At 36.2% G+C, this 27679-nt stretch overlaps 1 protein-coding gene across 9 annotated transcripts in view; it reads right to left on the bottom strand.

The window, feature by feature from the left end:
• Positions 1–27679, bottom strand: part of VPS13B (vacuolar protein sorting 13 homolog B) — a 456296-nt gene that overhangs the window by 240917 nt on the left and 187700 nt on the right. For 7 of the 9 annotated variants that reach the window (XM_080611862.1, XM_080611863.1, XM_080611868.1 and 4 more), the window contains 2 exons: positions 11491–11600; positions 4089–4236 (listed from right to left, as the gene is read on the bottom strand). In XM_080611862.1, the coding sequence (XP_080467988.1) occupies positions 4089–4236; positions 11491–11600 (258 nt within the window). The remainder of the gene's footprint in view (positions 1–4088; positions 4237–11490; positions 11601–27679) is intronic. The other 2 variants (XM_080611867.1, XM_080611866.1) reach the window with 1 other exon arrangement.

Here is a 27679-nt window from a genome sequence, read left to right as displayed (position 1 = left end):
GAAACACAAATAGATTTTTCCAAACTGGAATGATATCATGTTGTACCTATCATTTTCCCCATATGCAGATGCTCTCACATACCACACATACACTTCCTGTGGGACAAACCAATGCTAGATTCTCTGCTCAGCTTTGAACTTGGGACTGATACTCCATGCTAATACTTGCACTGTAGTGGAATTAAATAACCAGCGCATGCTCTGACCTGTGGACCTGATCAACCTGGCCTATGGTAAAGCTGTCAAAACCCCACCATTGTTTAATTCTCTCTTGCAAATGCTCTTGTAATCTGTCCACCAGACAACAAAATGGAGCAATGTCTGGCTACTGGCGCAAGACTTAGTAATGAAAACCATTCGACTGCTGTCATATGCCCTTGCGTATGCTTGCAACGTGGCTGAAATGCAGTCACCCCCTGTACCATGACCAAACACCTGGCTGTTGCCTAACAAGAAACAGCAAAATTTTATGTGATAAGTGTGCTTTCAGTTATTAGACAAGGCATTTAGTTTTCAGGTGCCTTTGTAAGAGGCTTCAGGACCTACTGCAGCCCTAAGGTTTGTGACTTCTCACACAATACTCTAAAGTAGTTTACGTCATTAAAAGCATTCCTCATACTAAAGAGCATGTGCGAGGCTACTTTTCTACTGCTACTGAAAAATTACATGCCACAGTCGCTGGGTTACACCTCACAAGACTGTATCAAATTTGTGTCTGGGATATAAAGCACTTACTTTCAAGCACTGCTAAACGTTGGATGTCCTGGTGGATGTTGGTGAAATTAAATTTCAGTGTAATAGCTACATAAAGACCTCTCTAGAAGGCACTAACATCCCCCCAAAAAAACAGTCTAATCTTTAAGCATGGTAAATGTTAAAATTAAAATAATTATAATCATTTAATGGCTTAATGTGAATGAAGTCACTTCAGTAATTTATGAGCAACCACCTTGAATGTGTGAAAACAGACACTGGGTTTAATCATTATTTAATACAGTGCAAAGGGCAGCTTTCAAACGTTGCCCTATCCATCTACTGCAGCCCATAATACCTTCCTGTGAAGGTACGCTATATACGCTCTCTCTATATATATGTATATACAGCATATTAATACACATATATAGCAATGACTTTGCCACTATTTGGACATAAAAGCCACACCTGTGTAAAGCTACAGGTCTGCAAATCCCTTTTCACTCAACTAACAGGGAACTGCTGAATTGCTGAGAAGGGGGGGAGGAGAAGTGGGTGGGTGGAAGAATTGAGGTAAATACTCCTTTTTGGAAAAAAAAAAAGAAAATAAATTTTCTTTATCACCTTGCTTGATCACAGCTGCATCACACAAAATTTAAACCATATATTCTAATATTGTACTCTGGTTTTGAAGCCTCTGTGGTTAAGGGGATTTATAAGTAACTACAGTTTTAGACTTAAGAACAGAAACCTTGGATTTTCACAGATACCATATAAATAGTAGTTTTGCTCTTTTCCCATGCTTCATTTTTGGCAAGGTCTCAACAGCCATTAACTAATAAACTGAACTCAAGATCAATGTTTTAAATCATTTTACAGCTGTGATTACAAACTGCTTTCAGTTAATACATAGGGGGTTTTTTTTAGCAGTTCTCAGCGGAATGACTGCTGAGATCATGCTAGACTTTAAAAAGGATAAATTCAAAATCACCACCTGAACAGCATGATTTTGAGATACAATCTCCGTTTGAAAAGACTATGCATATGTGTGCTTGCTACCAATGTAGGAACCTTAGTTCTCTGACAACTTAAGGCATATGTAGCTAGCTAGAGCCTTGATGATGAAGAAATACAAGGCTGACAAGAATCATTGCCCCTTTCACCTAGAACGCTTTTATAGCATAGGTAGCATCATACATTCTAGACCTATAACTGCTAGTGTTGCTGGTTTAAAAAGATTAAACAAATAATGAAAGAAAACTCAGGCAAAAAGTAGGTGAAATTAAAAGAAATAAAGTGAAAAATAGTGGGAGTGATGGACCCAGAAAAATTAGAAAGGAGAAGAATCACAGGCACTCTATTTTAAGTTTAATAAACTAGTCAGTTATTCATCATATTCCAGCACATATATATTCCTGTAAAGAAATTAATTGTGAAATAAAGGATCCACTGAAACTTCTCTGAGAATGAATTCTCACTTGCATCCTTCCAAACTTTTCTAACCACTTTAAATGGTGCTTTTGTAAACGAAGAGAGAATTAGTACTATCACCTTTCATTTATTAGTATCAAACTTTATGCCACAAAATTATTTTATAGTGAAGCCAAGTATCTACTTAAGGACGAAACCCTCCAGGATTTAGGCTAAACATATTTGAGAAACTGAGTGAGTAAGGTAAATGGTTGCTAACAGGTAGCTAACATAAATGAAACCAAAAAATGAAGTTTTCATTTTTGCATTAACGTGTGTTGTACTAAGTAACTGAAAACACATCTTGATATTGACTTTAAATTAAAAAGTGGGAGAAGTTGAGATGCACAAAAATCCTTCCTTTGCTTCTGGGATGTTATTTATAATTTATCATTTGGTTTTACCATTTCTGCTCTCACACACACAAAACCCAAAACAAAAGCAAAACTGACATTTATGAAATTTCTAGATTTTTAACAGTAACGTTTTCTTTTAGTGTTTGTTACTGCAGAAAAGCCAAAATTCAAGGTGAAGAATAACAAAAGCTGAAGATCTAAACTGGCTACCAAGCTGAGCAGGTATAAGACTGGGACGCTAATATTCAAAAATCAAGTACAAAGGTACTTCTGCAAACTAAATGCATCATTTTATAAATTGATCATTTATATAAACTGATCTAACATCTGTTCAGGCAAATAGGTGGGTCTGAATCTCAAATATTCAAAATTTCAAGTTTCTCTAGTGAATTATACCTTTGTGCTTTGTTAATCGGCACAGGTAGAATTAACCTCAAGAACAAACAAGTCGTATTTATGATAGCATGCTAACAGTTACGATGTTGATATAGCGGAACAGATAAATATAGATAAAAAAGAATATACTTAGTACAGTCATTTCATTGCAGGCAAAAATAAAGGAAATCCATAAATGAATGTTAAAAATAAAAGGCTAAATTGTAAAAATAAAGGATATTCACAAATGACATAGAAAGAGGTCTCCAAAATGAAACTATTCTTTTACTACCAGTGATAACATGGCAACCCACATAATACTAAGCAAACAGATTTTCTGGGTTTAGTCCTTTTTAATCTCCAAATAACAAATTACCCTACCACTAACAGAAAAGACTGTAATCTTAGCTTCAGCAGACAACATCTTGAAATACTTCATGGTTATCTGGAAATAAACATCAATGCAAAGGAAAAGATCATTTGTTCAGTGTATTTCGGATTACTAAAAGTCTCAGCTGGATAGTCACTTTTTTTGGACGATTTCCTACTTTACTACTTGCAGACAGTACGATATGAAAAAATAGCCTAGAAAATCCCAGATAGCTTTATCATCTTGATTAGTGATAAAGTCTAACTTCAGCACTCTTAAGGGGCCAGAAAATACTCTTAAATGCAGTAACTGCTTGAATTCCAGAAATAGAAGTGCCAACAAATCCATTTTCTATGGGAGAGTGATTTTGAAAACAGTGAATTTTAACCATTTCTGCATAAATCTTGACTTCCATACAAACCAGACTTTCAGCAGTGTGAACAGACTGACTGAAATCAAAGAGATTAATCACAGTGTATAAAGCCTGATAAAATTATGGACTAAAATATTAATATCAAGACAAATAGCAGATATCCCATTTGAAGCATATCTCCTTTATCTCATTTCTGAAAACACGCTACCTGAAACTATTAGGGCCTCAAGATGGCTCCTAAATGACAATGAGAAGAAAATTAAACATATATTTCAAAATTGCAAGTTTGATTATTTTTTATGTTAAAAAATTTAATTTTCTGGGAGAATATTTCTTTAAAACTGAAAGTTGTCCCACAGTATTTGCACAGCTGATGCTCTTCAATTGCAGACACATGTTATTCAGGGAGGTTGCAATAGCAGAAGGGCTAGTTTGAATGAAGTGATCATACCGGTTACTGTTTTTGTTTTGATAGGACTGCTGGCATACTCAGAGGCTTGGTTCGACTGCTGCCTTGCCAAAGGTGCACTTCCAACTGATGCTTCGTCTTCTTTTTTCCGCGTTACTGACACACCCAGTGGAACAGATCCTACAGACTGCTAGAAAAAGAAATGCCTTGTGAACCACTCAAAACCAAAACACGCTAGTACTCAAGACACTGTCATAAGAAGCATAACATAAACTACGTATTTTGAAATGTATAGAAGACAACTTGAAACAATGATTGGAGCACATATACTTTGAAAACAAATTATCAAACAGTACACTCAGACTTGCACTTGTAATCATTTTAGTCCTGTTAAGCTGAAGAAAGGCTCCATGATAACAAAAAAAAAAGTGAAATATATTTTATTAACTTAAAATACCATCCTTGTTAGCCAATCAAATGCACATGAATAAACCTGAATGATCACCAAAGCAAAATCATTATCTAAATGTTTAATGGGAACTGGAAAATTGTAGCCAGATACGAAGATATTAAACTTTTGAAAAGAAATGTATCAACATTCATTAAACTTTGAAAAAAGATGCATAGGTATTCATATGTCATTGTATTTCTTCCTGACATTTCAAATATAAAATTCAGTTCTGACCACTACTGATTTTGAATTGTCTTTCCAGCACATCAATAAATTACAAAATATTAAAAATATGACTGTTAAAACAAAACTGAAGGCACTGAAATCTATTTTGAAGCACCGCATCCTTATTTTAAGATTAGGAAACAGTGACATGCCTTAATGCATGTGGGTTCTGGAACTGGAGGTTCATAAATTAATAGAGTCTACTAGCTTCACTGTTCCTTTTTTTATTAATGTAAGCTAGAAAAGACAAAATAATTCGAAAAATTGGATCCTCAGTAAGAGCTGGCTGTTAACATTCTGCTACAGCATTAGCTGCTATATAAAATGTAGATGTATCATGGTTGACAAAAAGCAGAATATTTCTACCATTGATTTTGCAGAGGGTTATCATTTAAAGATGACAAAAGTTTTTTCCTGAAGATCAGACATTAGGCTTACAAGCATCTTAATCAATTTTTGTGTAATTTAATTTTGTTGGTATTGAAGCGAAAATGTAATCCATATAGCAGGGTAACGAGAAACCTCACACGTTGCAGAAGGAATCTCTGTGGGAAACAAATTCGTGTGAGGCGGGCAATGTGCTTGTAAATTTTCTCCAATAGAAAACAGATCACTGAATCAAGCAGTGTGCAACACGTGCACACATATACAAACCCCAAAATAAACAGAAAAAGCATTTAATTGGAGGAGCATGACTTCCAAACGCCTTAACCATTTTCCACTACAAAAGTAAATTAAAATAAGAACGACAATTAACTATTTAATCCCACTCCAGTGAAAACAATCAACTTATATATACAGTGGTATGCAAAGTTAATAGGAAAATATTAATGTCAATGACAAACAGAGTTCTCATCTCTCCTCCTCCCTCTGAATGTACAGTCATGAGCTTTGTCTCCAAAAGCACTAAAAAGTCATTCTGGACTATATAGTAACATGCCACTTTGGTGTACTCTAGCCATTACAACAACAACAAAAAACCATCAGCTTTGAAAAGACTAGTTTTACACCACAGACATACTTCCCACGTGCATACAGAGAGAGAAGCTGAAGTTTTATAAGCTTTCGTCAGACATTTTACATCACTTATTTTCAAAATGCAGCAGTTTATCTGATACAACCTGGCATAAGGCAAAGCCATCTGCAGCTTTCCCATGACAGCAACTGTTGAGCCATAATTTAGCAATTCTGGACATAACATTGACAGAACACTGACTTGCCAAAGTGAAGCAAGAGTTTCTGAAGAACAAGCACAGACGGTGCAAGACAGTACTAAAGACAATAGGTTGGAAATACTGTCTGAAGCAGCAGTATCTATTCCTGAACCTCTGAAGAAATGGATCAGCAAAATACAGTAAGTTACACCACTAGTCATATACTGAAAAACATCAAGGCTATCACAGCCAGACAAAGCTGGAAAAAATTATGACCAAATCTTGAGTGCTTGAGTGCTGATCTGGACAATGAAACAGCTGTTTCATCTTTGCTCACTGAAATCAAGCCTGATGTTGCTGTTGATGACGCCCAGCACAATTTTGTCAGGTTTTTGGCATAAGATTTCTGGTTAAAAGAATGCAGAAGATGAAAGATCAACACTGAACTAGATGGAAAAGGATCATCAAGATTTGGGTTTTAGCCACAAACCAATGAGGAAATTGTGGCTTGGGAAATAGCAGATGACAAGAGCCCAACAGCTGTACGAGAAGATGAATCTGACGGGAAAGAAAACATTGCAGGCAAGTGTTATCATAAGCATTCATCACAAGAATCCAAATAGATAGCTATAAAGTAATATGTAGTATTTTAAGTTTAATACACCTACTTGGGATGTAAGCTTTATGGTTACTAATTGGTGGTGTTATAGGTCAGATAACAAACATTACATAAAGTTAAGGAACTATGGCAACATTTATATGAGATTGTTTTGTTGACACAAAGTCAAATCAGATTCTGTTCTAGAATACTGACCACAGTTTTATCAATGCAATAATATTTTGTGGCTATTATACACTGGATACTAGATTAGCAATAATTCATGGTACTCAAACCAAGAAAATTTACTAGTTTTCCAGTACCATTACTACAATTAACTTTTTAAGCAAGGGCTAAATCTACAGGAAAGCTATCCTTTTCCTCATTTAAAGTTTATTGACAGAAATAATCTAACACATTACACACCATGTTAAGGATGTGTACACAAAACATGCATACATATATGCTATTCATGCATGTAAATGGATCAACAGGTACAGATTATATTTTTATTTTACTTCATACTGTGCAGTCAACATGACTTTGGAAATTATAAAGATCTAAAATCAGAGAAAGGCACAGACAGTAACAGCTAAAAACCAACCTGCCAACAATACCAAGCCCCAAGTATTTCCTGATGTATGTGGAGATATGCCAACTAACTGAAGCTAAAATATCCTGTAAAGAGGGCTAGTGGAAATTTGCCCCAGGTAGGATAAATTAATATTTTACTTTATTTGGGATTTTCAGTTATTAAATATTTTATTTCTGAATTGTAACCTCCCACAAGTGTGAGGATATGGAGGATTCAGGCAGATCTGGGAACATGAGAAATGTGTTCGAAAGAAAACTTGACCAACTGAGCAGACGAGTAACTTTCATTTGAGGAATGTCTGGACTGTCACCTCCCTGATAACAAACCAAAGGCAAAAGAATATTCCAAGATAAGAACTTATATATTATTACTAAAGGGAAAAAAAAAAAAAAAAAAAAAAGAAGCAGCGCTGGCTTGTGAAATGTTAATTCAGAAGCACCAGCTCAGACATAGGTTGCCATCACTGAAATAGCACCAAAGCCTGCTGTCCCATACAGTGGATACTGCGTGCACAAGGATTGATGTGCACATGTGCAGTAACTTGCAAGCAACAAGCAGGAAGAAAAATTAATGAAATCTTTGGAATAGGGACAGATAGCAGTTCCACTCAAGAAATGCAAGATCACTGTCACGCAATCACACTACCTGCCTCAGAGAAGAATATTCATGTATGCTGCAAGACTGTCCAAGCTGTGCCAGAATGAGCTCCAACAATCAGAAGGATGTACAAGTATCTGGCTTGCAACAAGTTCTAATATCATGAAATCATAATCACTGCTTGACTACAGAGTTACATTTCATTGTTTTGATTTCTGAGATAAGCAATTTAAGCACACACCTAAACTGCTTCAGAAAGCTCAAACAAAATTAGGCATTGGGCCTGGTTTACAATTAAAACTAAATTAATTAATAAAATTACATGAATTAAGAGTAAATTAATTCCTGATTAAAAAGATGAAGCATGCTTAACCCCTGGGGTTCACAAAAGCACCAACTTTCCTGGCAGACAAGCTTGCTGATTCAAGTGAGTGCTGCAGGTAGGAATCTCAGATATGCTTGGAAAACTGCTTTGCTGATAAAAAAGACCAATCATTGATTAGCTGCAATTTTTCCAAACTTATGTGATGAACTGATATTAGCCAAGAATCCCCCACATTTTCACCAATTGCTCTCTGTCTGCAGTTTCAAGGGGCCTCTGAAAGTAAAAGATAAAAGGTTTAAGTCCCATGTAGCTTTAGCTCCTTAAGTAAGCAGTAACTTCATTCCCACATGCTTCAGAAACTTGACTGTTTTCCTATGGTTAAGAGTGACAGATTCTGATCGGGATAAAACAGTGCTTTTGGCCTGCAAGCAATATCAGAAATCAAAATCTATTATAGTTTGAGAAATCTTTGCAGATCAATAGAATTATGTTTATCATGTAAAAATGCTTGTTTTATCAAAGCCTGTCTTAAATGATAAAATGATAACATTTTATGATGAAATGACAAAAGGTTTGTGCTTGTGTGGGTTTACTGTTTCATTTCTGCCAAACTGAATCTTAAAAGAAGCGTGACTACTCATGATTAACATCCACTTACGCTCCTCAGAATGGCATTATACTGACAATAATCCAACAATACCAATTAGGTAAGAGGCAATAATGGACAAGATTATAGATATAGAAGTGGCCTATTTTGCACAATGCTTTCATTTCAACAAAGCAACTGAAGAATTACACCACATATTTCTAGTAGCCATGAGAGAAATTCAAAAGCAATATGCTCATTAGTTCAAACTCTGAAAGTGCCACATGGATTTTGACTCCAACATTGTTTCTGTACTTCAAAGGGGAGAATGGAAAACTTTTAGATGAATGTTGAAATTCAGAATGGATAAAAGAAAATCGAGTTCTATTTACATCCATTTACCCTAGAGCACTGATCATATAGCCATAACAGCAAACACAGTGGTCATTATTCAAATATGCAACAGCAGTCACACTTTGGCATGCATTGTCGCTTTGTGACAAAATGGTAATACCATGCAATGCCATTTGCTGAAAGCATCTGGCACCAAATATTCTGTTGCATTTAAGAAAATATGCTGAAGCCTTAAAGACTAGTTCACTCATTGTCGTGCCAAACTTAACTTTTCATTTAAATAGCTTCTCTTTCCTTTTGGTGTTTACCTTCAGTCAGACTTTTACAATCCTCATTTATCATTCATCTCAGTTTGCAGACACCATCTAAGAATATATCAGGGCACATGACACAACGTACTGGATACTACATAAAAATGGTTGAAGCATTTCTAATCTAATTGTACAAAACAGACACACTGGGTAAAGGAGGGGAGAAAGTGCAAAGAAGTAACTGTATGAACCACGCAATACAATGGCCCCAGCAGTTACACTAGATGTACAATTGCTGCTGGGAACCAAGGTGCAAATAGAGGTAGGATTAGCAATAGTCTAACAGTAATAAATGAAAAGAGGTTGTCCTCGCTGAGTTGCATGTGCCCCCATACTCCAACACAGAAGACATTCACTGTTCTGTCCCATTTCTTTCTGTTCCATTTATTCTGTTGAATAAAATCTCAGTAAGGCCAAACAGAATTACATTTCTTGGTGGCTTCATCAAGCAGAAGGTAACACAGTACAGCTTTATGGAAAAATAATTGAAAATCCATGGGTTTTGTAAAAATACATTTACTTCTATGCTTCTATCCTCTCCTACTTCAGCTTACGGCATTAAGTACGTTCTATTATTTCTAACTTTTCATGCTTTCATACAAAACCATGCCACCACACTTACATTACACATAGTGAATGTTGCAGTAAAGATACAAAATGCACGTACTACTAAAGTGGCACTACAAACCTGAGAATCCCCGAGTAATAGTTAATAGGCAAACAAATCTCAAGAAGTTCTGGTATGTAAATGCATACCTGTCTCTGTGGGGAGCCAGACAACTCCAGCCTACCCTGTATGCAATCAGAAGTTTACATGGCTATAACTGTGGTCCCAGATAAATTAGTAATTTTATTTAACTTACTGAACTCAACGTTATTACTTGACAGAATGTGTACACACATCCAAATGTACTGAAAGATTTTTCTCAGTGTTCAGATAAAACTCTCAATTTTGACTTACTCAAAATGACAGAGCAAAAAATTCTGTTAAGCAAACATGAGAATAATTTCAAAGGACTACACAACTCCAAATGCTAATAACTTTAGAAATGTGATACAGTAATTTTAACTGCAATAGATCACAAACAAATCTAAAAGGCCAAATAAGATAATGACACAAATTACAAAATAACTACTTAATCAAAATTTGGTTAACAATTTGCCACTGGTGATCAAAACCATGGACAGGTAAGTTCCCTAAGGTAGTGACTGAACCTTTCTTGTCACACAGTATATAAGCACAATTGTCGCGGAGGGAAGAAAGGTGGGGGGGGGAAGTGGACTGCGTGGTTCTGATTTACGGCCTGGGCTTAAACCACGACAACAATCAAAAGAGAAAACACTGAGTAACAAATTATTATATATATTAATGTTAAGACTTTTATATGAATTCACTCACAAGAAACAGAAATGTTTATAGATCGTGTTAATCCTCTCACTTCAAGGGCCCTGTATGAAACTTCCCTGATGTGCATAGTGTTCTGTATTTATGAGAGAAATATCAAAAGATTCTTATATTGGCCACCTAATAATAGATCACTTGTAACTGAGACAGAACATTAGGCTCAATTATGACAAATTTAAGTTTTAGAATATTCTACTGGTTTGTCAAACAACAGTTAAAAGTAAGTTTAAAATCAGGCAAAACCTGTGCTCTTTCCAGGTAAGGAGTATGGAGCATGAAAATTAAGGATCAAGAATACATCAAAGAAATTCCTGTGCGATGCAGACCCACAGCCTTAACTTCTTGTATTTTTTTTTCTGAGCACTTTACATACAAATACATGTTTTTAACATCATATACAGAATCTGTTACAGTATTTACTTATGTCAAGTTAGGAAATGTATGATTCATCTTCTCTTAAAATGGGTTTTAAGAAGAGTAATGATTTTATAAAAAATTATGCAATTATTAAAAATACCATCCCAAGCAGTTAAACATGATTTATCCTCCAGACACAGGAGGCTTATGAGGTCTTAGTAGTTAAAAATAGTTGCAAAATATGGATCCTAAGCAGTGTCCATCAAAAAGAATTCTCTATTCTTCTAATTAAACATTATACATTAAAATAATGTGAAATGAAGATTTTACTATGCAAAAGCTAGCGTTTTTAATAATTTAAAATAAGATCAACGGTATAGGCAACAAACTACCAAGAACAGGGTGACAGAAAAAAAATACATGCAGTAAGAATGCGCTACTGGCATAAAGGAAAGTTTCCCCTCTCCCCATTCCAAAAATACGTACCTGCTGAATGTGTCTACCAGCTCGTTTCTGAGGTTGGTAGGTAAGCCAAGTATGCAAGACTGGATCAATGTTAATTGCTAATCCTTGTACACTGGACAAGAGCACTGCACCTATACACCATAGAAAAGAAAAGAAAATGTAATCTCCTAAAGAATCTCCGTGTACGTATTCATTTTTCTTGCACACAAATCATCTTTGATGCGACTTCTGTTTGGATTGGACTTACATATGTATTGTAAATTCCAGTCAAGAATAGCAATTAAAACATAACCTTCAGTAACTTGATGAAAGTGAGAAACTTGCCAGCACTGCCAGTTATGGACACACACACACATTAAAAAATAAAAAAAAAATCTAAAAAAAAAAAAAAAAAAAAAAAAAAAAAAGGAAAAAGATAATTACTTTTTGCTTATTACAATTTTTGCCAAGAAAAATACTTGTTTTCACAAAGTTGTATGTGTAATTTGATACACACAACACCTTGCCTCAGATTCTCAGCCAAAAATAACATTATTCAAGAAATGAGTCAATAAGACCCTTGAAAGAAACAGAAAAACATAATGCATGACTCCCCCAACCTCAATACAGAAAAACTTGGTCTATGACAGTGGGTTCTTTTAATAACGATAAGTCTACTTCAGGTTAGTGTTCTGCTCAAAGCTGCTCAGGATAAAAGTTTTCTATGTAAATGTGGCCATGAATATTCTTCAGTGGACTAGTTAGGCAAAATAGGGAAAATTTTTGAACTCTGCAATGTTGGCAATTCTTTGTATTGTGAGTTCTTAGGATTTTATCTTAACTTTTAAAATGTATATAATTTTCTTTATATCTCACTTTTTAAGTCCTAGGATTAGAAGATAAGGCTACTATATCTTAAGGCTCAAAATAGAAGAAAAACTCAGTATCCAGAAATCCTAGCGTATACTTCAAGACAAGGACACCAAAACCAAATTTATTAATTACTATTTCCATTAAACCTGCATTAAAAATCTGATGATGTATTAGTGAGGCTTTTGTTTTAATAGTACAGATATAGTATCTATTGCAGCAGAACGTAACTGCAGTGCTGTAAAATTCAAAAGCAAATGGATTAACATAGGCATCACATATATAATACAAAGGGTTATTGTATATAACAGAATTTTAAAACCAGCAGAATTCTAAATGGCAGAAGAGCCACCAACCTGGGATGACGCATGCAAAGCCAGACAAGAACAATGGGAAAACGGCAGTCAAGAAATACACAAAGACAAATGATCTGCCTTGCACAGGCTTGGAGTTGGAACACATACTGTGAGGAATTCCTATACACAGACTAGTGTCTGTAAGCTGATGGTTTTAAATGTCAGTAATAAACCTTAGAAATAAATCTGCAGTTTAAGGCAAAGGCGATGTCAAGCATACAGTAAAAGGGTAACATGCAAGTAAGAAGAGCAGTAAATATGCCTTGAGGCAAGATCTGGAAGAGACTAAAAAAAGGAAGCAGAAGGTAACAGATGATTGATAAAGTATATGCTACAATCATTAGCTTTTATAAGATACTTGGATGCCAAAATAAGAGAATCCTGCATCTCTCATAAGAGATACCGCCTGTTGTCAGTAATACTTAATGAAAGGTTTAATGTGCATGTGATATGACAAGTGAGAGTCAGAGACCTCCCAAAGAGTGAGGAATAAAGTCAGCCTACAGGCAAAGTCAACAAAAAATCCCACATTTATAACAGACTCCTGAAAAGAAAAAAAACCCACAGTGTTACTGCAGCACATGATGCTAGTTACTCAGTATAGTTTCTTGTTTACTGCAAAAAAAGTAAACTGAAACTACAAAGTTGAATACAATTAAGTTCTTCTTTGAACTAAAACTATCTTTTCACTTCAATGAAGTCACACTAACACAGTCCCATAAAACTCTGAAGTAAGGTATAACAGAGGGCAAAATGGTTTATTTTTTCAGTTGTCTTTTGTCCCTGACAGCTTGCATCTGGAAGGAAAAAAATGAAAAAAAACCAGTACAAGTAGTCAGATAAGAAATTACACTATTTGCCATTCAATTTGACTATCAGGTAACTCTGGCCTCCTACCAAGCCACTTCTGTCACATTGAATTACTGAAATTTACTGCCATATTTACTACTCAGCCACTACATTCAAAGAGCAGTTCAATCACCATCACCTATGTGAAGTCATTTTCTGTGTACAGCTTTCTTCAAAATAAATAACTAGTAGTCAAAGAAAAGTTTCTCAGATGTGCCTCCTCTCCTCGAACCCCCAAGAAAAGAACTCGTGTTTTGTTGCCAAGAAGTAAGAATTCCCCCCAAGTTTCAAGGAAGATCTCACTGATGTGAGGACCAAGCTGTAAGTTGTCAGCAGACTCCTTACACGTCTAAGAAAAAAAAAATCAATTGCTATTTTGTCTCTGTCAAAATGTGATGCTCAAGTTTCCTGGATTTCATTAAGATTGTGGTGTTTTCTCCCCTCCCCTTTTCTCCTTTTAATTAAATTTACATTTCAGAAAAAAGACCTTAGTCCCACAACATATGAGGTTTCCTTTCCAGATCCCAGCTCTTGCCAGAGTTATCTATTACATCTATCTAGTTAATTATTTGAAAAATAAGAATTGAACCCAACACCACGTAATCACTGAACACTTGGCAATTTCCTCAAATGTCATGGTGTCATTTGTGAGGCACAGTTTGGGCAAATAACTTCTTTCCCCCCTATGTTTCAGCTCCCTCCTGAAGGAATGAACCAAGGGGATGCTGCAGGCAGGCAGCACAAGACGAAGAGGAGGCAGCAGAGCACAGCTGCACTTGGCACTCTTATCCTGCAGACAAGCTTCCTGACAAGCTTCCTTGGATGATAACAGCTGCAGCAACAGCACTCATCTTCCCAAGGGACCGAGGTGGGGTGGGGTGGGGGGCTTCAGAGGAGAACGTGGGGCCTACTGCACTTAAGCTGGCTCTGCCACCACCTCCTCCCACCTTGACTGCTGAGAAAAGGCTCCTGGAGGAACAGGGAGGAGAAGGGTCACTAGCCTGGGGCTCTAGCCCTACCCTCTCCTCCAAAGTAAAATTCAAGCATATAATAACTGGGGGGAAAAAAGGAATATGGTACACTTCTGGTGGGGTGGAAGAGAACACCTGGGGGATGCAGCTGCAGAGAAAAAGAAGCTAGAGGTAAAGGTAGCTGTCGTGGACAGGTGAGATGGGGCAGAACCAAGCAGCAGAGTTGTGGTTCTGAGGGATGCTCAGTGGTCATGAAAGAATGAGAAAAGGCTTCAAATATCACAGGGGTTTAGTTAAAAACCATTTACTAGGAAGCACAGACATTAATAGTTCAGTCATAAATTTACTTACTGAAACTCAGCATACAACAATAACATACTATGATGCACTAGACATTGAGAAGCAGTCTTGCAATTTGTGTAATGTATTTACATAATGTAAACTGCATAAATTTGCATTGTGTAAAATGTATTTTCTCTCTGAAGCAATTATTGATCACCCCCAGAGAATTCTTTCTCTGCTCTGTGTGTGTGCAGTATCCAAACACATCCATATTGCCATATGCAGTAAAAACTTTCAGTAACACATATTTGATATTCCTCTATAAAATGAACAGAAAACCCTCTGCAGGAAACTGAAGTTTAAGTTACAGTTAATGTATACTTTCTGTTGGGGAAGGATCACAAACATGAACAAAGGGAACGATCTACAATAAAAACTAATTGTGACAAGCTCTGTTTATTTTTAGTAACTAAGTAAATAAAGAAAACATTACCATCTTGCTACATAAACTGCACCATGAATTATTTTAGCATTGCGCTTATGACTCCTAGAGGTTTCAGGACACATGAATGATAAGCAGGTGCTTACATAGTTTGATCATCATTACTTAGTATCATTAGCATTATTCATTTAGTATCCAATTATTTTAAAGGCTAAGAAAAAGAATAAATAATCTTTTTACGCATTATCTTACTGTGTTGAAGGGCATTTCCACTAAAGCATACTATAAAAATCCAGATCTCTGCATATTACAGTCAAGTGACGAGTCTTTTTTTATAAAAGTATATAGGTAATTAGCTTTTTCTGCTAGCTGACTTGGAACAGATGCATTGTAAATCACCAAATGTGGAAATATCTAACAGTTTAATTTTAGCCTGGGAGTCAACTAAGGGGAAAAGTGTGCCCTTCACTACTCACCTTACTGCCCAAATGCCTCGCTTACCCACATTCCAAACAGGCTTTATCAACTAGCTATCCTATGGCACCACAGCCATTCTCAGTCACATCCCAAGCTGAAGAATGAGAGCTGAAGTAAGAGTTAGAGATTGCAGCTATACAGCATAAAAATTAAGTAACTAAAAAAAATAAGTTACTAAATTAAGCAACCTTTCTGTCCACTTCGGAATACCAATGACAAGACAATATTATGTCTTGCAAAAAAATCAGCTTATCTAAGAGACGGAGTCCTGCATTTCATCCTGAATTGCCAAGTCAGACAAGGGAAACAGATATTTCAAGCTACATCAAAGTTTATGTGACTGTGAAAAATTATTTTTACATTATACCAGCTACAATAGGTTAATAAATTTTGTCTAACAACTGAAATATATGTCTGCATGTCTCCCTATTCAAGGTTGACTTGAATGATTAGAGATGGCTTTTTACATAAGCACTATCCTAATTTTACCTCAGAGAAAAATCTCCAAGTCTACTGTTCTTCGATGAAGTTTTATGTTCACCAAGTGCTTAAAATAAGTCTAAGATCAATTAATTTAGTTGCTTAGACGGATAGTAGAATAATTCATTAGAACAGAAGTAGTGGGGTAACATTTTCCCATGAACTAAGGTGCTTTGGTCTGTAACATCAAACACAACTCCTTTACACAACAGTTATTCTTTGCTCAGGAATACACACCTCAAAATGTTTTAACACTATTCCATATTAAGTAAATAAATAAACAAAAGAGCTTTTGATCTTTGGAAACATTCATTAAGAATGTACTTCTACTGCTACTGTGACCTTGTCTTTCTCCTACTTAGATTTACAGCAGAAAAGCATTAAGTGCTGAAACAAAAGAGGTCAGCATTGTTATTTGTATTTCAAAAATAGAGAAAGTGAGGCAGAGAAGTTATTTCATCACACAGCAGGACAGCAAGACCCAGGGACAGAAGTCAGATGTTACATGTCCCAGCTACGTACCTACTGTAACTAGCAGCAAAAAACCAAAACAAAGGTTCATGTGTGACTTGTGTTAATCGTAACTCTAAATTACATGGCCCTAATTTCAACTGAATGTTCTGATAAGCCATCATTAAGGTTAAAGAAAAGAGCCTATCTATCTCCATCAACACACATACCCAAATACTCACAAATGCTGAATTACTGAATTATAACATACAATTATAGTCAAAGATATAACATAATGAGGCAAAACACAAAACTGCTGAACAGAGCTGTATGAGAGGCATCAGTTTTCTAAAGTACAAGGAGCTACATTTCTGCCAATCAATCTGAAGCAAGGTCTATCAAACCAAGATGTGGGTAAAAAACCTCCATTATTTCATATCATCTCTGCCCTTTGATGTTAAGAATGGAATTGAGTCCATTTATTATTGTTTCCTTCTAACTGAAAAAAAACTTTATGACATGCTGAGATGTAAATTTTCACAAAATCGTTAGATACTCATATTTAACTGGTTTGGTATATGGAGGCTTGTTGTCTGGTTTGGGTATTTTGGGGGGTGGGAAGGGAAGGAGGAAATCTTGAAAGGCTGCTTTGTTTTCCAGAATTCATTTGAGCAAAACTTTAATTGCCTTTAGAGAATATGGTGATGTGGGTTCAGGGAAACCGTTTAATAGGCAATAATAATTAAAAAAAAATAGGAAATGTGTAGGCAGCTGTAGTATACAGAAACATCAGCTTTATGCAGTTGATTACTGAATCATCTCTATGAAAACATAACAGCAATATTCCTATGCTGACCTGAACAGCACCTCTTTCTTAATTTCTAGGATTTTAATGCAAGAACATCTCATTGAAGTATATTTTCCTCATGTCCACTTTCAGGTCCTGTTTATCTATTTAACCATCACACTTACTATTCTGTAAATAAGAAGAATAAGGAGCTCTAAATTCAACTGACAGAAAGAACTATGCAGACAGAAAGTATGGGTATATTATGACTTCAAAACCATACTGTCAGCAGATGAATAAAATTATGCAAACATTACAGATGACATGAAGTTAAGAACACTCAGTTTGTTTTATCCATTAAAAAAATTAGGAGAAATACAACTTTCATGATGACCAGAAAGTTGCATTTCCACTCAGAAAATGAAGGGTGGCCCAAAGTGACTCCAAGCAGAGGCTGTTACTAGAGGCATTCAGAAACCCTGCAGGGCTTACAACTAATCACTTCAGTTTACAAAGGTATCTACTGACGTCTGGCCCCTTGTCTTTTTGTCCCCAAAAGTCCCACTAGAAATCTAGCTAGCATTTGATGTTATAAATATGATCATCAATCTGACTCTAAGTCCTTAGACTGTGTTTATTATAAAGCTCCATGGATAAGACCTGCTCTGCTAGCATCGCCACAGAGCCTTCTCACATATAGAAGAGCTCTCAGGCTATCATCAGTTCTGCCTTTGTATCAGATACCACCACAATTACACATATGACAAAGATTGTTTAGACCTCTAATGCCATGAAGCACTTGATCATACCTGACAAGGTTTCAAAATGTTAGCAAAGGTTTAAGAGTTTTATTTCATTTAGCTCTGCAACAAAAGAACTCAAATACGCGTTGTAATGTCAAGACTGTTCATTTTCTGTATAGAACCAGTACAACTTGCAGTTACTCACCCTTGCAGATCCAGAGGAGACTGTACACTCCATTAAAGTAAAAAGTTGTTTGGTGCTCTGCAGAAACTATGAGGTAATTTTCCTAACTTTTGTTTGCTCTACCTGGCTGAGATCTTGATTCTATTATAAAGGCAGTGGCGGATATTTTTCAGAGTGCAAGGAATTTTAATCTCAGTTGTAAAATGCAGTAATTCCATGGAATGGATTTCTGATGAACTACTGTAAACAGACATTTGATCAAGCAGACTAGAAACAAAAATTCTATGTGGATATTTTTTGTTAAACAAGAATTTTGCTAATTCCTACATTTAAAGGACTGGGATTTGAAATAAGAGGAGTCAGGCAGCAAATCCTTTCTTCACTTTATCTCAGGAGTCTAGCACTACTTTTGGATCACATTCTATTCTGCGAGAAAAATATGAACAGATTTAATTATAAAATAAGAAATACTATGGCTGAAACCCCATGTTCTCCCAAGGAATCAACAGCATAAGGACTGGCAGTGTTCCTGGCAGTGTTCAAGGCCAGGTTAGATGGAGTCTTGTGTGACATGGTTCCGTGCAAAGAGGTGTCCCTGTTCATGGCAGGGGGGTTGGCACTTGATGATCTTAAGGTCCTTTCCAACCCTAACTATGATTCTATAATTCTATGAAAGCAGATTCAGTTACATAATCTACTGGAATCCCCAACACAAATTCCACAAAGTGTTTTATCAAAGGCTTTTAAAGAAACTATGCTAACTGTAAGGTATAAGAGAGGAAGTTAAATAGAAAAATAATGTGAGAGTGGACAAATGACATAGCAGAAAAGAAACAGTGATAGGAAAACACTGTAATTTCCACTATGGAAGAAGGCAGAGCCCTGCAGGGACCAGTGCTGCCCAAGACATTCCAGGAGATTAATGCGGTGACCAACTCTGCTGAGCTCTCCAGAGTAACCAAGAACAGGGCTGACCAAAGTACTCCCAAAGTATCCTACCTGATTCAATACAGATAAGCATACTTTTTCTACTGATATTGCTGCCTCATATCTTAACTTCACATGTAAAATCAGAACTTATCTGAGTGTTTTGATTCAGAAAACAAGATTTCTGTTTATTCTAGAAAAGTGTTAGCTCAATGTTCAGTAGGAAGGAAGGAACAGGCAATAAAACAGAAAATATCATCTACACCACTGCATAAATCCATTGTGTACACAGATACTGAGAACACTGCATGTAGCCCCGGTCAGCCAAAATGATCAGTTTTGAGCATTCAAACTTGGAAACTTCTGTTTCACAATACCATTCATTCAGTATTTATGCTCCCTGATTCATTCTATGTTCCATGCCAAAAGCATTATGCATTCTCCAAATCCCAGTGCAGAGAGCACAGAAATAAAAGTGTATACACACATGTATCTTGAATTTCACTTACCGGTTAAGTAATTTTCTTCAGTTTTAAATGATGGCCTATTTACTACAGTGAACTCCAAAGCAAATGGGTTTTGAACAACTCCAGGTCCAAACCACCTGGATATGGACCTCAGAGCCTTAAACTAACTGCAACAGCAGAACCTCTTTTCCAAATGCAGTATTTTTTGCAGAGTTTTATGATCGCATTGTTGTTAAGTATGTATACAGATGTGTAAGTACCACCAATAGCTGCACTTTACATACTGCTTACACAACCATTAATTGATGAAAATACCAGAGTCTTCAGATATGCAACAAATGAATTTTAATCACTGGAGGAGGCAATGCTGCAGCACAGTTTGATTAAAAATACCTCAAAGTTCCACACAGAAACTTCTGCACAGAGAGTTTTAGCTGAAGGGCAAAGGGCCATGGAGACACAAGCCACTGAGAAAACACATTTAAGTGGACAAAGACCTCTTGCAAGTGAGGCAAATAATGTTTTGACAGTGTGATTGCTGAATTAAATCTTGCAGTTGCTTATGAAGGAGCTTTGTCCAAAACCAACTAGCCGCTCATAGGTATTCTCAGCCCTCTTTGAGGGAATGCTGGATATCAGGAAAACTTCTTTTTTTTGGAAAGGGAAAGCCTCAAACTGCCTATTTTATTAAATGAACTTTTTATTCTTCTGCAACAACAGGACCATACCAACAGTAAGAATCAAACAACTCTGCACCAGCCAGACAGCAGACTGAAATTAAAGCATCCTTATGGACAAACAATTAAGCTTCAAGATCTAAAAGACAGCCTGAATGCTCCAGCTGAAAGCTTGCATAACAGCAGGTTGAGGATCATAGATGAGTCATATAGAATCATTCTTAAACTTGTGAAGTTTAGTACTGTACCCTGTAAAATCAAGATATGGCAGGAGGACATCAGGAAAGAAACACAAATTTACCTGTATCTTTAAAGGTCAGACTTCCCCTTGACTTCCTAACAAAGACATCTCTATTGGGTAAATTCTCAGCCCAGAAACACAGCCAGGAATATAACATTAGAATTATCAATATCTCATTCAGCTTAAAAAAACCCAGAAAACAGCTGAGGTCTGCTCCAGGGCTCTGAAATCATGGGAAACAAACCTTTGCTGGAATACTTGATTTCATTCTTGTCCCAGCAGGAAACAGAGGACCACATGTCATCATCTATCAATGTACAAGTCACGATCCAAATGTATTAACCTTAACTAAGCTATGAGAATGCCAATAAGCTCAATATTTCTACTATGAAAAACAGCAGAGTGAAGCTTTACTATATACAGTTTAAAACACATAATTTCTATGAGGCATCATATACCAGGATTGCATCCTCCTTTTCTCTATGCCCAGATTGGTAGAGTGCTATCACACCATTTCTTCTGTTGTGACACAACTTTATAGGCAGATTGTCAACTAATGATTTAGTTACAACAAGCAATGCCTCAATATATCTCCTTCTAAGTGATTTTCAGTATCTCCATTTCATAATATGGGTTTTAAACTAAAACCAGCAAATGCTGCTTTGAACACTGCCAAGAAGTTTCTTAATGAAGTTCAGCTTCTGTATTTATAAACACCTCACCATCATCTGCCAAAACTCTATTTTGCAATTTCTTACAGCAGTACTCCTCTGGGAACTGCCATAGGATTCTTCCCTTATGGCAACACGGCACCGAGGGGGCTATTTTCATTCCTTCTTCAGCAGTTGAAGATTTGTAGTGTTGTGACTATGGATACCAACTGGTCTTGCACTTTAAGTTATAAAACGGAATTCTTTTCAGCAGTAGATGCCTTGTATGCCTTCTCTTAAAAGTAAGCTGAATAACATACAGCTATGGTTTCTGCTTCCTTTTCTCTTGAACATTACAGCCTCTCAGAGGCAACAGGAAAGACACAGAAGATTTCACGTAACTTCTTATGTGCTCAATTAAATGAATACACCCACAGGCACAAAGGCTGGTGGAATCAGAAAATTATTTAGGAAGGCAAGCAAGCTTTACAGTACACATTCTACATAAGGTTATTCTTCTCTGTAGCAGAGAAAGAATGGAAAAACATGTATTGTCTACATAGAAAATCCTAATTCATATATTCCTTTATACTGTTTAAGAAGATTCCATTCTCTACACCAAGGATTCAAGACTGAAATAAATAGTATAACAATGAATTGCCAAACAATGAGCCAGAACAAAAGTAGCCACAGTATATTACACTGTCAAAGTTGTGACACTACAGAATAGGTAAAGTTACACAGGCAGGTCTAACATTAATTATTTTTTTAAATATGTGCACTCCAACGGAAGCTTGATATATAGGACTCCAGCTGAAAGCAAATGCTTTCTTCAAAGAAACAACTTTGAAAAACATGGAATTTGTAGTCCTTGGTTACTTAGTAGAAAACAAACACCATTTTTAGACAGTATGAAGATAAAAACGGCATGTTTTCTAATGACAGTCAATCCTGGTCCTTTTTGCAGTAATTCCAAAAGGAGCTTGCATTCGTGAATAAAAAACCCATTTCATTGAATGTGTGCTCAATTCACACAAAAAAGGAAAATTACATGTTAGAGGTAAACTTAGTAACATATTAACTCCAAATTTAAAGGAAATTGCACAAGTCTATTAAAGATAATTTGATTTTGAGCTTTAGAGTACCATTTTGGTACACATACACCTGTCATGCAAAACCAAAATCCTTCCTCAGCTTATAAAACCTACATAGAATCACAGAAACATAGAATAGTTAGGGTTGGAAAGGACCTTAAGATCATCTAGTTCCAACCCCCCTGCCATGGGCACGGACACCTCACACTAAACCATGCCACTCAAGGCTCTGTCCAACCTGGCCTTGAACAGCGCCAGGGATGGAGCATTCACAACCTCCCTGGGCAACCCATTCCAGTGCCTCACCACCCTCACACTAAAAAACTTTGTCCTTATATCCAATCTAAACTTCCCCTGTTTAGGTTTTAACCCATTACCCCTTGTCCTGTCACTACAGTCCCTGATGAATAGTCCATCCCCAGCATCCTTGTAGGTCCCCTTCAGATACTGGAAGGCTGCTATGAGGTCCCCACGCAGCCTCCTCTTCTCCAGGCTGAACAGCCCCAACTTTCTCAGCCTGTCTTCATACGGGAGGTGCTCCAGTCCCCTGATCATCCTCCTCTGGACTTGTTCCAACAGTTCCATGTCCTTTTTTTGTTGAGGATGTAAGAAAAGAGGGAGAACAGATAAGCATTTCCACATGTACTGAAATGGTTGTACCAAAACACAAAAAGGCATGGACTGACATCTCAAATGTTGTAATAACTCTATTCACACCTAGAAGAGGGGTGCCAGCTTCAGAAAGTCTTGGGAACATGCTATAGTTTCAAGAGATTCTATAAAGATTTCAAACTAACTACATTACATATTTGAGAACTTTTTCAATACATATACAGTGTACTACTGAAACATTCCTACACAGCATAAATACCCAGAACTGCCCTGTTGCTTCATATTGTGAAACTGCCTAAAATACAGATTGAATTCACACATCAGCATATTGAATGCATATAGTGCAATCCGGATTCCTTGCTTGCAGTTTTGCTTGTTACTTCTCTAACTTTCATCTGGGATGCTAGCAAGCTCAGCAGAATAAATAGCTTTCCTTTGTATAATCTTGTAAATAAACACAAACCCTAGAATAAACAACTACCTTATTAATCACAGATTCAGTCATCTCTGTATGAAATGTAAAATTGCACCTTTACTGGTAGCAACTTTATCCCCTTGTAGAATAGCTTCATATATACTGGTTAGAAAGAGGAATTGATATGACATGTCCTCTAATTATTTGGTACCTTCCTAAACCAGCATTTATGCTGCTAGAAACGTACAGTAATTCAGACTCTATAAATGGTGATGGTCACTGTGAGTGTTACAGATAAAGATTAAAGAAGAATCTTAGCTGGGCAAGGGAAAGCCTGTCACAGTTCTTTTAAAGAGATGCAGCAAATAACGTTAAAAATGCCAGAAAATAAAGGATCCAACACAAAGCACCAACATGAGAAATACTGGAGGAGATTGTTGACCATCCTGCCTTTATTACTCTGGGCCATTTTTAATATTTTTACAGTATTTTTAAAAACTTAAATAATCTCTCAATTCATAGAGATAAATGTTCACAGCTAAATTTAACACAAATTTGGAATTATTGAAATAACTTTACTCAATATTATAATGAATGTTACCATGATCACCAACAGACAAATATAAAAGCATGTCTACAGGTCACATAGAGGACATAAAACCAAAGGATTAAGTTAAAGGTTAATGTTTAAATATTCACAATGCAGGACAGTATAAATTTCATAGAGTATTATAAAAAAAAAAAAAAAAAGAAGAAAAATAGCAGTCATAATATCCTTAAAGATATCCAGATTGCCAAACTAGATTATAAAAGTTACTTTATTCTTCCGCCTGAAACAAAGCTGTGAGCCTCCAATGCAGCAGAAAAAGTAACTGTAAAAAGTAAGTCTTTTCACATCAGAAATTAATGCATGACACTGCAAACAAAACCAAAGCCTGTGCAATCCCTTTCTACCTGCAGTGATCAGGGAAATGGCTACTTAATATTAACTAGTTGTTTCAAATTATTATATCATTTAGTTGATGCAGAATTATGTTATTCTTCCCAATGCCAGCATGTCAGTAAACTTAGGATGTACAGTTAAGGTCAGCTGTTAAGATAAATCATTCTAAAAATTCAGAAGAGCTAAACATGATGCATCCAAGGAACTGAAATACGTAATATAGTAAACTCATTTTCTTTTAGAATGAAATACACATTCTTGAATGGTGTCAAGATTTATGATCAATATCTTCTTACTCATGGAGATCAGTATCTTCTTATTCAAGAACTTATTTGTGAAAGCCTTGCTAAATCTCAGAACTAATATTTATGAATTATAAGAAATCTTCACTAGGTTAACTACTCTTAATATGTATTAAACAGTTAGTTATACTATTATGCAAATATACCTATTTTCAAACCTGCTTTTAACCTCTTCTATCACTGCCGAGCTTTTTCAAAACTTTGAAACAAGGTAAAAATTAATTGATTATATATATTTTGATTAATATATTCAAAATGGTGTTTAGTTCAGTCAACGTTTAAAATCCTTTCTTAGTAAAACTGACAGCAGGAATTTTACTTTCACTTTTGGGGTTGAGTGACTGGTTCTCTTCACTAAAACCAACAACACTGTCCAGTTGGCTATTATTTACCAAAAAAATTTATTTATTATAGTTATTTTTAAAAAGCACATACACTTCTCTGGTACAGGCACTGGAAAATCCCAGGTAAGGCAAATTACAAAACTGCATCTCTTAACTAGTAGAAGTGCAGAAAGCTGCTGTCATACATTTAGGCCACAGTGGGAGTTTTTAAATATGTTGCCTTGAAAAACTGATTTTTAAGTGAAACCAGCTTTCACGTTTTTACAGTGTCTTCTGAGAGTAATGTTACAAATAAACAGAAACATGTAACCTTTAGTATTATTTTGGCAGTAACTTGAACACTGCAGCTTTATGATTTTACAAAGCTCATTTAAGATTTTTAGCAAAAAAAAGTGTTAAGTATATAAAACATCTGCGCAAGCATTATAAGAACACGGAGTTTATTTACAAAGCAAATATTCCTGCAGATGGCTAATGATATATCATGATGTACTCAAAATACTAATTTTCGAAGCAGATCTTCTGGGGATGTGCTCCATAAGAGTGGTTTGTGCTCTTGCGTCATATTTTAGAGATCTGCAGAACCTGTACCTGCTACAAACTATGTAGATCAACATTCACTGTGTTTCTTATGGTACACATCAGACTAAAAATAGTCATAGAAAAGAAAGCAAATCAGGTAAAAACAACCAGAAAACAATCAGAGTTCTAAGGGTTAAAAGAAACGGTCATGTTTAGTTATAACCATGCTTTAGATACTCCACGCAATTTCACATTTTCTGCCTGACACCACATGTATGGTCCCTACCATGTAACCATAGCACTAGCTAAACAAATTCTTTGCTAATCCACATATCTTAGTGCTGTATTTCTATACTTGGGCTGGAGAGGCACCAGTTCTAAAACCAAAAAGTGAACATAACAGCAAATACACTATCATTTCTGTACCTGTAAGAAGAAAAAACCTAGAGGATTTTACCTTATTTTCTTGATATTAAGTGAAATAATTCTGACCAGCTGCTTCTTCCCCAGCTCATTAATTATGATCCTTTATTATGATTATAACACTGCATGTAGAAACCATATTTCTGGAATAAAATGCAGATGTTTATTTATAAAGTTTTGTGCCTGTTTATAGCTTTACATTTTGTGATATTAAGAGGACACTTGGCTTTTGGGTTGAGGGTTTTTTTGGGGGGTTATAGTTTGGTTTTTTGTTGTGTTTCTTGGTGGTTTTTTTTAAACTGGTGAGAACATTTAAAAACTGTTTAAAAGTGACTGATAAATAAGCATTCCCAGCATGCAGTCATCATCCTAGCAAAACTCCACCTTAGATCATGGACTGAGCAATTTTAAAGTTTCATTAAGTCATGGGTTTAAGAGAAAACTAGTTGATATATACAGTTAATAAAAGGAGATGTATCATTCATGCTGTGTTTCAGTTGCTTCTCACTCTTTTACGTGGAACAAGCTTTACCTGCTTTTTCACTATTGCTGCATAGCTGGCTCCTCCTTGTATGTAAATTTATATCAATTCCAAAGATTATTAAAATCACTAAATTTTCTGTAAATATTAATCTATGCTCAGCTATCTCCAGAGTGACAAGCTAGATGCTAAACAGTTGTGTGTGTCCAACAGAAGAACGTGTCAAGATAGTTCAAAATAACTCTGTTTACTTAGCTGTTTTCAGTCTGAGGCAAAAGCAGATGAATAGTTAACATGAGTGCCTTGAACGTTTTCGATTTCATGTTCTTATTTCACAGATATATATAAAGAAAAGAATCTTTGTCTGTACTTAAAGTCCATATCATTTGCCAGAAAATAATTTCATGTCGCCAATAGCTAGGAATATCCAAGTTGGTTTTGCACAGTAACTAACCTGAATACCTCCTTAATTTAAGGAAAACATTCAGATCAGTCCAGTTGTGTTCGTGGTGTCCCTCAGAGAAAGAAACGGGGAAGTTCACAACAGCAGTCTGCTGTAGTTAGGACACATTGGGAGCACATTATCTAATAGAATCTGTTCTAAATTCTTGTGCCCTCAGTCAGAAAGCTCCTGCACGGATTGCTACAAAAATAGCAAGGTACACTAAGCAAGCCAGCACCTTACTATGCTTGTACTGCTTGCTGGTTAGGAGAGAGTGTTTACATTAGTGTCCACATCTGTCAAATCTCTAAGACCTGAAAGCACCAGAAGTTATTTCGTTAAATACAGCTGTCTCTACTACCTTTACATATCCTTTATAACTCAAGACAATTATAAACTGAATTCTGTATTAATCCCTTTCACAAGAGCACACAACTCAGAACATCTTCCTGCACAGCAGCAAATCCTTATCACAAACTGCATTATGACTTGGAGTATTGTGTACAGTTCTGGTGTCCTCAACATAAAAAGGACATGCAACTGTTGGAACAAGTCCAGAGGAGGGCCACGAGGATGATCAGGGGACTGGAGCGCCTCCCGTATGGAGACAGGCTGAGAAAGTTGGGGCTGTTCAGCCTGGAGAAGAGAAGGCTGCGTGGAGACCTCACAGCAGCCTTCCAGTATCTGAAGGGGGCCTACAAGGATGCTGGGGATGGACTATTCATCAGGGACTGTAGTGACAGGACAAGGGGTAATGGGTTCAAACTTAAACAGGGGAAGTTTAGATTGGAAATAAGGAA

This window comes from Psittacula echo (assembly GCF_963264785.1).
Source record: "Psittacula echo genome assembly, chromosome: 2".
In the NCBI taxonomy this organism is placed as follows: domain Eukaryota; kingdom Metazoa; phylum Chordata; class Aves; order Psittaciformes; family Psittacidae; genus Psittacula; species Psittacula echo.
The sequence above is the reverse complement of the archived record's forward strand: the minus strand, read 5'-3'. Positions and strand labels throughout refer to the sequence as shown.